Below are 17379 nucleotides of genomic sequence, written 5' to 3' on the forward strand. Positions count from 1 at the left end.
ACTACTACTGGGCCGCCAACGTGGCGATGATCCGTAAATGGATGGTAGAGGGAGAGGGGGCGGCGTGGAAAAGGCTGGAGATGGTGTTCTGCAAAGGAACAAGCTTAAAAGCGTTGGTGACGGCGCCACTACCGCTCTCCCCGAAAAAGTTTACCACGAACCCGGTGGTGGCGGCAACATTAAGTATCTGGGGGCAATGGAGACGACAGGGGTGTGCTGGGAGCCTCGGTGTGGTCCCCGATCAGGAACAACCATAGGTTTGCCCCAGGGAGGCTGGACGGAGGGTTCCAGAACTGGCACCGGGCAGGAATCAGGAGAGTGGGAGACTTATTTATAGATGGGGCGTTTGCAAGTTTGGGAGCGCTTGAGGAAAAATATGAGCTGCCCCTGGGAAATATCTTTAGGTATATGCAGGTGAGAGCGTTCATGAGACAACTGGTGAGGGAATTTCCGCTGCTCCCGACACAAGGGATCCAGGACAGGGTGCTTTCGGGGGGGTGGGTCGGGGAGGGCAAAGTGTCCGACATATACCGGGAGATGAGAGACGAAGGGGAGGAGCTGGTAAAAGAACTGAAGGGAAAATGGGAAGAAGAGCTTGGGGAGGAGATTGAAGAGGGTTTGTGGGCTGATGCCCTAAGTAGGATAAATTCCTCCTCCTCGTGTGCCAGGCTTAGCCTGGTCCAGTTTAAGGTGCTATATAGAGCACACATAACGGGAGCGAGGTTGAGCAGGTTCTTTGGAGTGGAGGACAAGTGCGGGGTAAGCCCGGCGAACCACACACATGTTTTGGTCGTGTCCGGCACTGGAGGGGCGTGATCTCGAAGGTGGTGAAGGTCCGGGTCAAGCCAAGCTGGGGGTTAGCTATATTTGGGGTAGCGGATGAGCCGGGAGTGCAGGAGGTGAAAGAGGCCGATATTGTGGCCTTTGCGTCACTAGTAGCCCGGCGTGGGATTTTACTCATGTGGAAGGAAGCGAAACCCCTCGGCGTGGAGATCTGGATAAACGATATGGCGGGGTTCATAAAACTGGAGCGGATGAAGTTTGCGCTGAGAGGATCGGCTCAAGGATTCACCAGGCGGTGGCAACCGTTCCTCGACTATCTAGCGGAACGTTAGGGAGAAGATAGATAGCCAGCAGCAGCCCGAGGGGGGGGGGGGAGGGGGGGTAAATTGTTTGTGTTCTAGATGGGGAGAGGGGGTGGGGGAGCATTACTTTGTGTTATTTGGTTAGTTTACTATATTATTTAAACAATGTTATTTATCAGTTATCACGTTACCGTTTTTGTTGATTTGTAAGGGGAAAAATTGTGTTTGAAAACTTTAATAAAATATATTTTAAAAAAATAATGGACTCTAAAATCTTACCAATGACCGAAGTCAGGCTAACCGGCCTATAATTTCCTGTCTTCTGCCTCCCTCTCTTCTTAAACAGTGGTGTTACATTAGCCACTCTCCAGTCCTCTGGGACCCTTCCTGTCTCCAGCGATTCCTGAAAGATCACCACCAATGTCTCCACAATCTCCTCAGCTATCTCATTTAGAACCCTGGGGTGTAGTCCATCAGGTCCAGGTGACTTATCCACCTTCAGACCTTTCAGTTTCCCCAGAACCACCTTCTTAGTAATGGTCACTACTCACTTCTGGCCCCTGGTTCTCCTGGAGCTCTGGCATCCCACTGGTATCTTTCAGCGTGAAGACTGGTGCAAAGTAACTATTCAGTTCGTCTGCCATTTCTTTGCTTCCTATTGTTACTTCTCCAGCCACGTTTTCCAGTGGTCCAATGTCTATCTTTGTGTCTCTTACCTTTTATATATTGAAAAAAACTCTTCCTATTTTATTATATATTACTAGCTAGCTTGTTCTCATATTTCATCTTCTCTCCCTTATTGCTTTTTTAGTTGTCCTTTGCTTACTTTTCGAGGATTCCCAATCCTCTGGCTTCCCATTGATCCTCGCCACTTTGTATACTTTTTCTTTTATGTTGTCCTTGACTTCCCTTGCCCTCCATGTTTCATAAGAACGAGGAGTAGGCCATCTGGCCCTTTGAGCCTGCTCTGCCATTCAATGTGATCATGGCTATTCTTTTGTGGAGTCAGCTCCACTTTTCCGCCCGAACACCATAACCCTTTATTCCTTTATTCTTCAAAAAACTTATCGATCTTTATCTTGAAAATATTGAATGAAGGAGCCTCTTCTGCTTCACTGGGCAGGAATTCCATCGATTCACGACCCTTTGGATGAAGAAGTTCCTCCTAAACCCAGTCCTAAATCTACTTCCCCTTATTTTGAGGCTATGTCCCCTAGTTGTTCTTTCACCCGCCAGTGGAAACAACCTCCCCACATCTATCACATCTATTCCCTTCATAATTTTATATGTCTCTATAAGATCCCCCCCGCATCCTTCTAAATTCCAACGAGGACAGCCCCAGTCTACTCAACCTCTCCTCGTAATCCAACCCCCTCAACTCTGGGATTAACCTAGTGAATCTCTTCTGCACACCCTCAGCGCCAGTACATCCTTTCTCAGATAAGGAGATCAAAACTGAACACACTACTCCAGGTGTGGCCTCACTAACATCTTATACAGTTGCAGCATAACCTCCCTAGTCTTAAACTCCATCCCTCCAGCAATGAAGGACAAAACTCCATTTGCTTTCTTAATCACATGTTGCACCTGCAAATCAACTTTTTGTGACTCATGTACTAGCACACCCAGGTCTCTCTGCACAGCAGCATGTTTTTATATTTTATCATTTAAATAATCCCTTTTGCTGTTATTCCTACCAAAATGGTTAACCTCACATTTGTCAACATTGTATTCCGTCTGCCAGACCCTAGCCCATTCACTTAAACAATCCAAATCCCTCTGCAGACTTCCAGTATCCTCTGCACTTTTTGCTTTACAACTCATCTTAGTGTCGTCTGCAAACCTGGACACATTGCCCTTGGTCCCCAACTCCAAATCATCTATGTAAATTGTGAACAGTTGTGGACCCAACACTGATCCCTGAGTGACACCACTGGCTACTGATTGTCAACCAGAGAAACACCCATTAATCCCCACTCTTTGCTTTCTATTAATTAACTAATCCTCTATCCATGCTACTACTTTCCCCTTAATGCCATGCATCTTCATCTTATGTAGCAACCTTTTGTGTGGCACCTTTGTCAAAATCTTTCTGGAAATCCAGATATACCACATCCATTGGCTCCCCATTTTCTACTGCACTGGTTATGTCTATAAGATCCCCCCGCAGCACGGTAGCATTGTTAAGGGCAGCACGGTAGCATTGTGGATAGCACAATTGCTTCACAGCTCCAGGGTCCCAGGTTTGATTCCGGCTTGGGTCACTGTCTGTGCGGAGTCTGCACATCCTCCGTGTGTGTGCATGGGTTTCCTCCGGGTGCTCCGGTTTCCTCCCACAGTCCAAAGATGTGCGGGTTAGGTGGATTGGCCATGCTAAATTGCCCTTAGTGTTGGGTGGGGTTACTGGGTTATGGCGATAGGGTGGAGGTGTTGACCTTGGGTAGGGTGCTCTTTCCAAGAGCTGGTGCAGACTCGATGGGCCAAATGGCCTCCTGCACTGTAAATTCTATGATGTCCTCAAAAAATTCCACTAAATTAGTTGGGCACGATCTGCCCTTTATGAACCCATGCTGCGTCTGTCCAATGGGACAATTTCCATCCAGATGCCTCACTATTTCTTCCTTGATGATAGATTCCAGCATCTTCCCTACTACCGAAGTTAAGCTAACTGGCTTACAATTACCCACTTTCTGCCTACCTCCTTTTTTAAATAGTGGTGTCACGTTTGCTAATTTCCAATCCGCTGGGACCACCCAGAGTCTAGTGAATTTCGGTAAATTATCACGAGTGCATTTGCAATTTCCCTAGCCAGGAACAGGTGCCGGAATGTGGCGACTAGGGGCTTTAGCCCCATTAGCTTGCCCATCACTACCTCCTTAGTGATAACAATGGTCTCAAGGTCCACCTGTCATAGCCTCATTTCCATCAGTCACTGACATGTGATTTGTGTCTTCCACGGTCTTTCCTCCTCGTTAGGATGAATTTCTGTTGTGCTTCCCGAATAACCGCAAAAAACCTCTGCCATTGCTGTCCTTGACTTGTCCCGTTTAATGTTGATTTAATATCAGGAACTTGTTGAACATTTAGGCTAGCCTGTGTATTGTTCGCATTATATTTTAATTTGAACTCGTGTTCTGTTCTCGGTTTGCTTTGCAAATTTTATTGGGGTATTTTTAACACGGGGCTAAATAGCTAGCTTTTAAACCAGACCAAGGCACGCCAGCAGCACGGTTCAATTCCTGTACCAGCCTCCCTGAACAGGCGTGGAATGTGGCGACTAGGGGCTTTTCACAGTAACGTCATTTGAAGCGTACTTGTGACAAGCGATTTTCATTTCATCTTTTCATTTCATATTTCAGTCATCCAGCTCACCATTTTCCTAGAAGGTTCTGAATCAGCTGGTAAATGCCGTAACCACATCATTCGAACCATGTTAACTGAAAGATTGCAGGTTTCTCTCAGTAGTCTACAAAACTACGGTAGTGGTTATAGTACCATAAACTTCTGTTTCCCAGTTTGGAAAATGTAGCAGTCAGCTAAAACTCCTGAAATGCCCTTTCCATTCAGAAGTTTCCATGATTGCAGGAAAAAATGGTCATGCTCGTGTGAAGTATTAGAGTATTTAGCACCAATGGAAATAAACTTGTCGAGTGGGGGTGAAATCTCTACCAGAGGTGGACTTTCAGGTGGAATTTCCTGAGTTTGGGTATTTCAAAATAACCACTCCACATGTTCCTTTGCTAATTTTGTGATAACTGATTTGTTTGATTCTACAATAAAGGTTTATTTTTAAAGCTACATAGTTCTAAAGGAAGGTAGGAGCTTTTCACAGTAACTTCATTGCAATGTAAACCTACTTGTGACAATAAAGATTATTTAAAAATATACAACTAATAATTTTAAGTATCAGCACTGTCTGCACAAAGTATTGTGGGGAATAAAGGAAATTACTTCAAGCTATCTTATTTAAAATACTATGACTCTAAAACATCTAGCAAAATAAAAGACTTAAATGCAACACATTTTTAAATTATACATGTTTCTGGTCTTGTGCAGGATGTCACAATCACTAATGATGGAGCAACAATCCTCAAGCTTCTTGAAGTGGAGCACCCAGCTGCCAAAGTGTTATGTGAATTAGCTGAACTTCAGGACAAGGAAGTTGGGGATGGTACAACATCAGTTGTAAGTAAATTTGTATCAATTTGCTTGATTTTTTTTAAAAGCTCAATAAATTAACCTGAATCAATCTAAGCATAAATGTGTTAAGCTAGTAACTATTTTAACTCTTTATTGACCAACACCACCGTCATCAGTCATCAGTGTAATGTCAGCACTGTCGGTTGAGAGACCACAGTATTATCACGACCTATTGTCTTGAATTAACTCTGATGTGGAGATGCCGGCATTGGACTGGGGTGGTCACAGTCCGAAATCTTATAACACCAGGTTAAAGCCAAACAGGTTTGTTTGGTGTCACTCTCTTTCGGAGCACAGTTCCTTCATTAGGTGAGTTGAATTGACCACTGCTTTCAAGGCCTACCGAAACGTGGCTGCCAATACCTCCCCATTCTGATTAAGCTCATAATTCTTAATCGCCAGCACCCTCTTCCCACAGAACTCCTTGTCTGCCAAAAGCCCCGAAACCCTTGGCTGCAGAAAAATACTTTTCACTGTCCTTCGGTACATCTGACAATAAATATCAATCGATCCAACCTCCAGCCCGGCTTCTGTGCTTCACCCAACAAAGTCTCACGTCTAGATAATGCAGAGCGTGGTCCGAAATCATTATTCTGCTCCTATCAGCCCCGCACGGCTCACTGCAAAAATGATGTAAATCCGGGAATATACCCAGATGTGAATACACACATGGAAAAGGAGCCCCCCCCCCTTGGGGGGGCGGGGGGGGGGCGCGAAGAGAGAAGATGAATGGGTGGGAGGGTAATATTTTAAGATCCAAAAACTTGTAACCTGGGTAATTGGATTTTACAAAAGTTATTTTTCTGCATCCTGTTGTCCTCAAGTTGGCAATGTGCTTAATTATTCATGAGTACTGTATTTTAGATATAGATGAATTAATTTTTCCAATTACAAGTGGAAATATCCTGTCATTTTAAATTAAGATCGGAATTGGTACATTAAAATTGGGTTTTCAGAATTTAAAATGTGACGGTGCGTAATCTCTATCATATATCAATTACTTTCTCCCAGTTGTTCAATAAGTTTGATTTTGTGTATAAAGAGATTGTTAGTTTACCTTTGGGTTTCTCATTGTTTTATGGGAAACAAATGCATCTGCCACTTGTGAAAATGGGATGGGCGGACAATTAATACTTTGAACAGATCGAGTTTCTTTGATCTTAATACAGGTTATTATTGCTGCTGAACTACTTAAGGGTGCAGATGAATTGGTGAAACAGAAAATTCACCCAACCTCAATCATTGGTGGTTATCGTCTTGCCTGCAAGTAAGTTCTGATGAAATGTTCAATATGTCCGATACGATTAATACAATTGCTTAAGGCTTGTCCAAATGTATTGCAGATTTTATCAATCTCTCTGGCATGAGATACTGGTTGTGTTTGTGTACAAGTTGAAATCTGTTTGATAGTGAACATTTTTTGGGTGTGTTGAAATTTGTCAATGCATTTGTAACATTTGTTTTATCAGAAAACAATGGTAAAGCAGCAAATACAGTAATACATGACACAATTACAGGTGAAAATGAGTAGATGAGAACAAAGTAAATTGGAGTAGTGATTAGTTGAAGCCAAGTTTCGAACAAATAAGTGGAAAGAGGACGTTTACAACAGTTATCTAATTGTTGTATGATGCAAATGAGACTTTTTTAATAAAGAAGTTTATTCATTATACCTGGCACCAAAATGTGTTAATGGGCTTGAGTTTTAATATATATATATATATATATATTTTTTTTAAATTTGCCCATAATCTGATTAACTATTCTTATACAGATAGCTTTTCCCCTGTGCTATGTGGGAAATGTTGAAGGGTTGTTTAGGGCTATTAATTATTCCTTTGAGCAGGTTACCTGTCCTTTTAAGAAATTGTTGGGGCTCAACCGTCATTAGTGATCTAAATGTGAACGTCATTAGCCAACTTCTGTTGTTTGCTGCTGTAACATTTATTTTGTGCTGGATAAACGCAAATGATAAACAACTGCTCCAATCAATGCCGTTAGCGGGAGTTATTTTGTTTCCTTTGACCTCATTTATTTTAAAAGAATGGTGGAATGATAGTACAGCTTCAGTCTTACTTTTTTAGTTTTAAAAACATGCATACCTGAATTCTTATCTTGGGAATTGTTTTACTAAATATTGCTTTCTTGTCTGGTGCTCTATTTGATAAATGATTAATCTTTCCAGGAACCCACATCGTTTGACTAGCTTGACTTTCTTCTTGGCTTGCTAGTTATTGCTTGTGGGGAGAAAAACGTTGTCTGTCATAATAATGTGCTGAATTTGTTTCTGTACAAATAATATGGCTGAACAGAAGTTGTATTTAACTTTTCTGGAATTGCGAGTTGCTGGCTTGACCAACATTTATTGCCCATCTCTAATTGCCCTTGAAAAGGTGGTGGTGAGGCTGGATATTTTATAATGTTGACGTACCCTTGATTGTGCGCAGTTGCGCTGTTCCAAATAGCTGCGTAAAGTGATTTAAATTATTGTCTTGCTGAGAATTGTTCATTACAAATGGGCCAGAAATACTCTGGCTCAGTGTTATATTTCATGTGATCATTAACTGAGAAATTTGGTTGGCAGTGAGTTTGCTTTAACCAAGAGGAACAGCTGATTTATGGTCTGATGTTGAATATTGTATTCATAAACCTGCTGTTAATTTACTTCACTAAAGCTTCTAGAATTGTACACATTTGTACTTCAGGTTGTTCATGTTCAGTAATGCTCATTTAGGAATGAAAAGTTTGTCATTTACAATTTGGTAATTTTAAAAATGTTTTTATTAACAGGGAGGCGGTTCGTTACATCCAGGAGAATCTGACTATTAATATGGATGAATTAGGCAGAGAGTGTCTTGTCAATGCTGCCAAAACCTCCATGTCATCAAAAATAATTGGAGTGTATCTTTCTAACAAAAATTGCTGGTGCATTCGAGATGTGTTCCATTTCTAATATCTTTGCTGCTGACTTCCTTCTAGCTGAGAGTACTATTGTTCAATATTGTGACTCTTGTCCTTTGTTCCAGTGAGCATTCCAAATATCGGTGTTTTTGAAGGGCCATTTTCAGCAGGGCACGAAATATAGCTATATTTTCAACATTCGCAAAATGTTGATGCCAGTGTGTTGTGCAGTTACCCTAATGAGTACCAGTTGGGAGTTTTCTGCTGTTTTGTTCATTAAAAGAATCAAGTGCAATAGGAAATTTTAAAAGTACCTTTTTCATGAATGTAATTGAAATACAAGCTTCAAAATTACATTTTTTTAATACCTGCAGTATTATATCTTGCCACAAGCATCAGGTTTCAAATTCTCCAGCTAGCTTGATATATATAATAAAAGTCAGTGAAACCTTTTTACTTCAGCTCACTTCTATTACAAAATACGGTTGGGCTTGTGATCACTTGCATTTAATTTGTCGCTGTTCTGTTTCCACTTGTCTTGAAATGACAGCATTATTTCCTGTAATGTTTTTTTAAAAATATATTTTATTCAAAATTTTGTGGCCAAACATAACAGTACATAGTTTTTCCTTTGAACAACAACAAAGCAATATAAATAACCGTGGCCAATTTTAAACAAATAAATAAATAATATATAAACAAAACTGAACTGAGTGGCAACTGCCTTGTCAAAAATAGTTACTCTCCAAAGATACAATCCAATATACATTACCTATAACAAGTGTCTATACATATACAATGACATCCCTGAGAGTCCGTCCGGTTCTCCTTTCCCCCCCCCCCCCCCCCCCCCCCCCCCATGGGTTGCTGCTGTTGTCTTCTTTTCCATTCCCTCTATCTTCCTGTGAGGTCATGATGTGGAGATGCCGGCGTTGGACTGGGGTGAGCACAGTACGAAGTCTTAAAACATCAGGTTAAAGTCCAACAGGTTTGTTTCGATGTCACTCGCTTTCGGAGCGCTGCTCCTTCCTCAGGTTCACCTGAGGAAGGAGCAGCGCTCCGAAAGCTAGTGACATCGAAACAAACCTGTTGGACTTTAACCTGATGTTGTAAGACTTCGTACTGTTCCTGTGAGGTAGTCGACGAACGGTTGCCACCGTCTGGTGAACCCTTGAGCCGAACCCCTTAATACGAACTTGATCCGTTCTAACTTTATAAACCCTGCCATGTCGTTTATCCAGGTCTCCACACCCGGGGGTTTGGCTTCCTTCCACATTAACAATATCCTGCGCCGGGCTACTAGGGACGCAAAGGCCAAAACATCAGCCTCTCTTGCCTCCTGCACTCCCGGCTCTTCTGCAACCCCGAATATAGCCAATCCCCAGCTTGGTTCGACCCGGACCCCCACCACCTTCGAAAGCACCTTTGCCACCCCCACCCAGAACCCCTGTATTGCCGGGCATGACCAGAACATGTGGGTGTGATTCGCTGGGCTTCTCGAGCATCTCCCACACCTATCCTCTACCCCCCAAAATTTACTGAGCCATGCTCCAGTCATATGCACCCTGTGTAGAACCTTGAATTGTATCAGGCTTAGCCTGGCACACGAGGACGATGAGTTTACCCTACGTAGGGCGTCAGCCCACAGCCCCTCCTCAATCTCCTCCCCCAGCTCTTCTTCCCATTTCCCTTTCAGCTCATCTACCATGATCTCCCCCTCGTCCCTCATTTCCCTATATATGTCCGACACCTTACCATCCCCCACCCATGTCTCTGAGATCACTCTATCCTGCACCTCCTGCGTCGGGAGCTGCGTGAATTCCCTCACCTGTTGCCTCGCGAAAGCCTTCAGTTGCATATACCGAAATGTATTCCCTTGGGGCAACCCATATTTTTCCGTCGGCGCACCCAGACTCGCAAACGTCCCATCTACGAACAGATCTCAATTGTACTACCCCAGCTCTTTGCCATGCTCCAAATCCCCCATCCATTCTCCCCGGAACAAACCTATGTTTATTTCTTATCGGGGACCGCACCGAGGCTCCTGTCTTTCCCCTATGCCGTCTCCACTGCCCCCAAATTTTCAATGTAGCCACCACCACCGGGCTTGTGGTGTATTTCTTCGGTGAGAACGGCAACGGTGTCGTCACCATTGCTTGTAGGCTAGTCCCCCTGCAGGACGCCCTCTCCAATCTCTTCCACGCCGCTCCCTCCCCTTCTCCCATCCACTTACACACCATTGAAACATTGGCGGCCCAGTAATAGTCGTTTAGGCTCGGTAGTGCCAACCCCACCCTGTCCCTACTACGCTGCAAAAATCCCCTCCTCACTCTCTGGGTCTTCCCGGCCCACACACAACTCATAATACTCTTCTCGATTCTCTTGAAAAAAGCCTTCGTGACCACCACCGGGAGGCACTGAAACACAAAAAGGAATCTCGGGAGGGCCACCATTTTAACCGCCTGCACCCTACCTGCCAGTGACAGGGACACCATGTCCCATCTCTTGAAATCCTCCTCCATCTGTTCCACCAACCGCGTTAAATTAAGCCTGTGTAATGTACCCCAATTCTTGGCTATCTGGATCCCCAAGTACCGGAAGTCCCTTGTTATCCTCAACGGTAAATCCTCTATTTCCCTGCTCTGCTCCCCTGGATGCACCACGAACAACTCACTTTTCCCCATGTTCAATTTATACCCTGAAAAATCCCCAAACTCCCCAAGTATCCGCATTATCTCTGGCATCCCCTCCGCCGGGTCCGCCACATACAACAACAAATCATCCGCATACAGAGATACCCGGTGTTCTTCTCCTCCCCTGAGTACTCCCCTCCACTTCCTGGAACCCCTCAATGCTATGGCCAGGGGCTCAATCGCCAGTGCAAACAATAACGGGGACAGAGGACATCCCTGCCTTGTCCCTCTATGGAGCCGAAAATAATCAGACCCCCGTCCATTCGTGACCACGCTCGCCATCGGGACCCTATACAGCAACTGTACCCATCTCCAAAGCCAAATCTCCTCAGCACCTCCCACAAATAATCCCACTCCACTCTATCAAATGCTTTCTCGGCATCCATCGCCACCACTATCTCCGCTTCCCCCTCTGGTGGGGGCATCATCATTACCCCTAGCAGCCTCTGTATATTTGTGTTCAGCTGTCTCCCCTTCACAAACCCAGTTTGGTCCTCATGAACCACCCCCGGGACACAATCCTCTATCCTCATTGCCATTACCTTGGCCAGAATCTTAGCATCCACATTCAGGAGGGAAATGGGCCTATAGGACCCGCATTGCAGCGGGTCTTTTTCCTTCTTTAGGAGGAGCGATATCGTTGCCTCTGACATAGTCGGGGGCAGCTGCCCCCTTTCCCTAGCCTCATTAAAGGTTCTCATCAGTCGCGGGGCCAGCAAGTCCATATATTTCCTATAGAATTCCACTGGGAATCCGTCTGGTCCCGGGGCCTTCCCCGCCTGCATGCTTCCAATCCCTTTCACTACTTCCTCCGTCTCAATCTGTGCTCCCAGTCCTGCCCTCTCCTGCTCCTCCACCTTCGGAAATTCCAGCTGATCTAGAAAGCACATCATTCTCTCCTTCCCTTCCGGGGGCTGAGCTTCATATAATCTTTCATAAAATGCCTTGAACACTCCATTCACTCTCCCCGCTCCATCTCTCCCTCCTCATCTCTCACCCCCCCTATCTCCCTCGCTGCTCCCCTTTTCCTCAGTTGGTGGGCCAGCAACCTGCTCACCTTCTCCCCATATTCGTACTGTACACCCTGTGCCTTCCTCCATTGTGCCTCTGCATTACCCGTAGTCAACAAGTCAAATTCTACATGTAGCCTTTGCCTTTCCCTGTACAGTCCCTCCTCCGGTGCCTCCGCATATTGTCTGTCCACCCTCAAAAGTTCTTTCAACAACCACTCCCTTTCCCTACCCTCCTGCTTTCCTTTGTGCCCTGAGAGATATCAGCTCCCCTCTAACCACAGCCTTCAACGCCTCCCAGACCACTCCCACCTGAACCTCCCCATTGTCATTGAGTTCCAAGTACCTTTCAATACACCCCCTCACCCTTAAACACACCCCCTCATCTGCCAATAATCCTAGGTCCATTCTCCAGGGCGGGTGCTGTTCTTTTTCCTCCCCTATCTCCAGGTCCACCCAATGTGGAGTGTGGTCCGAAATAACTATAGCCGTGTACTCCGTCCCCGTCACCTTCGGGATCAGGGTCCTTCCTAAAACAAAAAAAGTCTATCCGTGAATAGACTTTGTGGACATAGGAGAAAAACGAGAACTCCTTACTCCTAGGTCTACTAAATCTCCAGGGGTCTACTCCTCCCATCTGCTCCATAAAGTCCTTGAGCACCCTAGCTGCAGCCGGCCTCCTTCCGGTCCTGGACCTCGATCTGTCCAGCACCGTATTAAAATCTCCACCCATTACCAACTTTCCCGCCTCTAGGTCCGGGATGCGTCCCAACATACGCCTCATAAAATTGGCATCATCCCAGTTCGGGGCATATACGTTCACTAAAACCACCACCTCCCCTTGCAATCTGCCACTCACCATCACGTATCTGCCCCCACTATCCGCCACTATGGTCTTTGCCTCAAACATTACCCGCTTCCCCACTAATATAGCCACCCCCCTGTTTTTTGCGTCTAGCCCCGAATGAAACACCTGCCCCACCCATCCTTTGTGAAGTCTGACCTGGTCTATCAGTTTCAGATGCGTCTCCTGCAGCATAACTGCGTACAGTTCTGGTCACCGCATTATAGGAAGGACGTGGAGGCTTTGGAGCGGGTGCAGAGGAGATTTACCAGGATGTTGCCTGGTATGGAGGGAAAGTCTTATGAGGAAAGGCTGATGGACTTGAGGTTGTTTTCGTTGGAGAGAAGAAGGTTAAGAGGAGACTTAATAGAGGCATACAAAATGATCAGGGGGTTGGACAGTGAGAGCCTTCTCCCGCGGATGGATATGGCTGGCACGAGGGGACATAACTTTAAACTGAGGGGTAATAGATATAGGACAGAGGTCAGAGGTAGGTTCTTTACGCAAAGAGTAGTGAGGCCGTGGAATGCATTACCTGCTACAGTAGTGAACAACATTGAGGGCATTTAAAAGTTTATTGGATAAACATATGGATGATAATGGCATAGTGTAGGTTAGATGGCTTTTGTTTCGGTGCAACATCGTGGGCCGAAGGGCCTGTACTGCGCTGTATTGTTCTATGTTCTATAACCACATCTGCCTTAAGTTTTTTTAGGTGTGCCCTCTTAATCGGCCCGTTCAGCCCTCTCACATTCCACGCGATCAGCCGGGTTGGGGCGCTCTTTACCCCCCCCCCCCCTTGTCGACTAGCCATCTCCTTTTTCAATCCAGCTCCTCACCCGGTTCCCACGTAGCCGTATCTCCCCCCAACGGCGCCCTCTCGCCCCGACCACCCCACCCCATACCAGCTCCCCCTTCTCCCCAGCAGCAGCGACCCAGTTAACCCCCCCCCCCCCCCCCGCTAGATCCCTTTCTAGCGTAATTGCACCCCCCATGTTGCTCCCAGAAGTCAGCAAACTCTGGCCGACCTCGGCTTCCCCCCGTGACCTCGGCCCCCACTGTGCGAGGCCCCCTCCTTCCTGCATCCCTGTTCCCGCCATGATTACCATAGCGCGGGAACAAAGCCCACACTTTCCATTTGGCCCCGCCCCCAATGGCCGGCGCCCCCAGCTCCTCATCCTCTCTTTCCCCCCCCCCCCCCCCCCCCCTCCCCTACGACATGGGGAAGAGAGAAAAGTTACAGGGTCGCAGGATTAACAACTTGGGAAATCATCTCTTCCCCCATTTCACCCCACGTAATCACCCCACCACTTTGTCCCAAACGTTCTTTTTCTAGCCCTCTTATTCCAGTTTCTCCTCGACAATAAATGTCCACGCCTCTTCTGCCGTTTCAAAGTAGTGCTGTTTCCCTTGATGTGTGACCCACAGTCTTGCCGGCTGCAGCATTCCAAATTTAACCTTCCTTTTGTGCAGCACTTGCCTTGGCCCGATTAAAGCTTGCCCACCTTCTCGCTACCTCCGCACTCCAATCTTGATATACGCGGATCACCGCGTTCTTCCACCTACTGCTCCGGGTTTTCTTTGCCCATCTGAGGACCATCTCTCTGTCCTTATATCGGAGAAATCTCACCGCTATGGCTCGAGGAATTTCTCCAGCCCTCGGTCTTCGCGCCATAAGCTCCCTCCACCTCCAACGGGCCCGTCGGAGCCTCCGATCCCATTAACGAGTGAAGCATCGTGCTCACATATGCCCCGACATCCGCCCCTTCTGCACCTTCGGGAAGACCAAGAATCCTTAAATTCTTCCTCCTCGCATTATTCTCCAGCACCTCCAGCCTTTCCACACACCTTTTGTGTTGTGCCTCGTGCATCTCTGTCTTCACCACCAGACCCTGTATTTCGTCCTCATTCTCAGCAGCCTTTGCCTTCACGACCCGAAGCTCCTGCTCCTGGGTCTTTTGCTCTCCTTTAGTCCTTCAATCTCCTGTAATATCGGGGCCAACAGCTCCTTCTTCATCTCCTTTTTTAAGTTCTTCCACGCAGCGCCGCAGGAACTCTTGTTGGTCAGGGCCCCATATTAAACTGCCAACTTCCGACGCCATCTTTCTTTGTGCTTGCCTTCCTGGCCGCTGCTCTAGAGGATCCAACGCAATCCAGCCACTTTCCTCTCCTTTTTCCATCTGTGTCCAGGGGGATTCCCTTCTGGTTTACCGCACAGTGTTTTTAGCCGTTAAAATTGCCGTTGGCGCTCCTATCAAGAGCCCAAAAGTCCGTTCCACCGGGAGCTGCCGAAACGTGTGACCTAGCTGGTCATCGCCGCACCCGGAAGTCCCATTTCCTGTAATGTTAACCAACAAATTAAATTTTCATGTTAATTATTCTAAAAAGCCTTTGTTTCTTTGTGGGTTTGAGATGGCTACCATTGAATTGTGTGAATGAGTGGAAATTATCCACTGACTTGCCTTCTGTGCATATCTGACTCTGCTCCCAAGTCAGCAGATTATAAGCTATAATACTTTCTGTTTAACGTAGCTTCTTGCCAGTGAGGGGAATTGAGTTTTTAAATGTGCTTTATTTACGTAACCCTTGATTTAAACTTAAAACAATTTTGAACCTTGACTTGAATCACAGTGATGCGGACTTCTTTGCCAACATGGTGGTAGATGCAGCTCATGCAGTAAAATTTACAGATGCCAAGGGTCAGGCTCGCTATCCAATCAAGGCTATAAATTTGCTTAAAGCACATGGACGGAGCCAGAGAGAGAGCCTTTTGGTAAATGGGTATGCGCTCAATTGTACTGTTGGTTCACAAGGTAAATATCAACAACAATAACGTCCGATCTGGTTAAACTAATATTGGATTGCATTTGTTTATTGTCACGTGAACCGAGGTACAGTGAAAAATATTTTTCTGGAGCAGCTCAACAGATCATTAAGTACATGGAAAGAAAAGGGAATAAAAGAAAATACATAATAGGGCAACCCAAGGTATACAATGTAACGCCATAAGTACCGTCATCGGATGAAGCATATAGGGGTATAGTGTTAATGAGGTCAGTCCATGAGAGGGTCATTTAGGAGTCTGGTAAAAGCGGGGAAGAAGCTCTTTTGAGTCTGTTTGTGCGTGTTCTCCGATTTCTGTATCTCCTGCCCGATGGAAGAAGTTGGAAGAGTGAGTAAGCCGGGTGGGAGGGGTCTTCTGATTATACTGCCCGCTTTCCCCGGGCAGCGGGAGGTGTAGATGGAGTCAATGGATGGGAGGCAGGTTCGTGTGATGGACTGGGCTGTGTTCATGACTCTCTGAAGTTTCTTGCGGTCTTGGGCTGAGCAGTTGCCATACCAGGCTGTGATGCAGCCAGATGGGATGCTTTCTATGGTGCATCTATAAAAGTTGGTAAGAGTTAATGTGGACATGTCGAATTCCCTTAGTTTCCTGAGGAAGTATAGGTGCTGTTGTGCTTTTTTGGTGGTAGCGTCGACGTGGGTGGACCGGGACAGATTTTTGAGATGTGCACACCTAGGAATTTGAAATTGCTAACCATCTCCACCTCTGCCCTGTTGATGCTGACAGGGGTGTGTACCATGCTTTGCTTTCTGAAGTCAATGACCAGCTCAGTTTTGCTGGCATTGAGGGATAGATTGTTGTCACTACACCACTCCACTAGGTTCTGAATCTCCCTCCTGTATTCTGTCTCGTAGTTATTCGAGATCCGGCCCACTATGGTTGTATCGTCAGCAAACTTGTCGATGGAGTTGGAACCAAATTTTGCCTCGCAGTCGTGTGTGTACAGGGAGTAGAGTAGGGGGCTAAGTATGCAGCCTTGCGGGGCCCCAGTATTGAGGACTACTGTGGAGGAGGTGTTGTTGTTTATTCTTACTGATTGTGGTCTGTGGGTTAGAAAGTCGAGGATCCAGTTGCGGAGTGAAGAGCCAAGTCCTAGGTTTTGGAGCTTTGATATGAGCTTGGCTGGGATTATGGTGTTGAAGGCAGAGCTGTAGTCAATAAATAGGAGTTTGATGTAGGAGTCCTTGTTGTCGAGATGCTCTCGGGATGAGTGTAGGGCCAGGGAAATGGCGTCTGCTGTGGACCGGTTGCGGCGGTCTGCGAATTGCAGTGGATCAAGGCGTTCTGGGAGTATGGAGGTGATGCGCTTCATGACCAACCTCTCGAAGCACTTCATTACAACTGAAGTCAGGGCCACCGGATGGTAGTCATTGAGGCACGTTGCCTGGTTCTTCTTTGGCACCAGTATGATGGTGGTCTTCTTGAAGCAGGTGGGGACCTCGGAGTGGAGTAGGGACAGGTTAAAGATGTCCACGAATACCTCTGCCAGCTGGTCTGCGCAGGTTGGTCTGAGTGCACGATCAGGGATCCCGTCTGGGCCCGTCGCCTTCCGAGGGTTCACTTTCTGGAAGACCAATCTGACTATGGTGGGTATGGGTGAGTTATTCGGCTGCTGGGGCACTCGACAGCGGATTGTTGGTTACCTGCTCGAACCGAGCACAGACTGCATTGAGTTCATCGGGGAGGGGTGTACGGCTGCTGGAGATACTGCTCGGCTTAACTTTGTAGCCCGTTATGTTTAGTCCTTGCCACAACCGCCAAGAGTCTGTCTGTGACTCTAGCTTGGTTTGATATTCTCTCT

At 46.3% G+C, this 17379-nt stretch overlaps 1 protein-coding gene across 1 annotated transcript in view; it reads left to right on the forward strand.

Annotated features, from left to right (window-relative positions):
- The window catches only part of tcp1 (t-complex 1), a 72610-nt gene that overhangs the window by 11565 nt on the left and 43666 nt on the right, over window positions 1-17379 (forward strand). Inside the window, exons 3-6 of the mRNA XM_072502503.1 lie at window positions 5142-5270; window positions 6455-6552; window positions 8076-8186; window positions 15365-15546. Of these exons, the coding sequence (XP_072358604.1) occupies window positions 5142-5270; window positions 6455-6552; window positions 8076-8186; window positions 15365-15546 (520 nt within the window). The remainder of the gene's footprint in view (window positions 1-5141; window positions 5271-6454; window positions 6553-8075; window positions 8187-15364; window positions 15547-17379) is intronic.

The sequence above is a fragment of the Scyliorhinus torazame genome, chromosome 1 (genome assembly GCF_047496885.1).
Source record: "Scyliorhinus torazame isolate Kashiwa2021f chromosome 1, sScyTor2.1, whole genome shotgun sequence".
In the NCBI taxonomy this organism is placed as follows: Eukaryota; Metazoa; Chordata; class Chondrichthyes; order Carcharhiniformes; family Scyliorhinidae; genus Scyliorhinus; species Scyliorhinus torazame.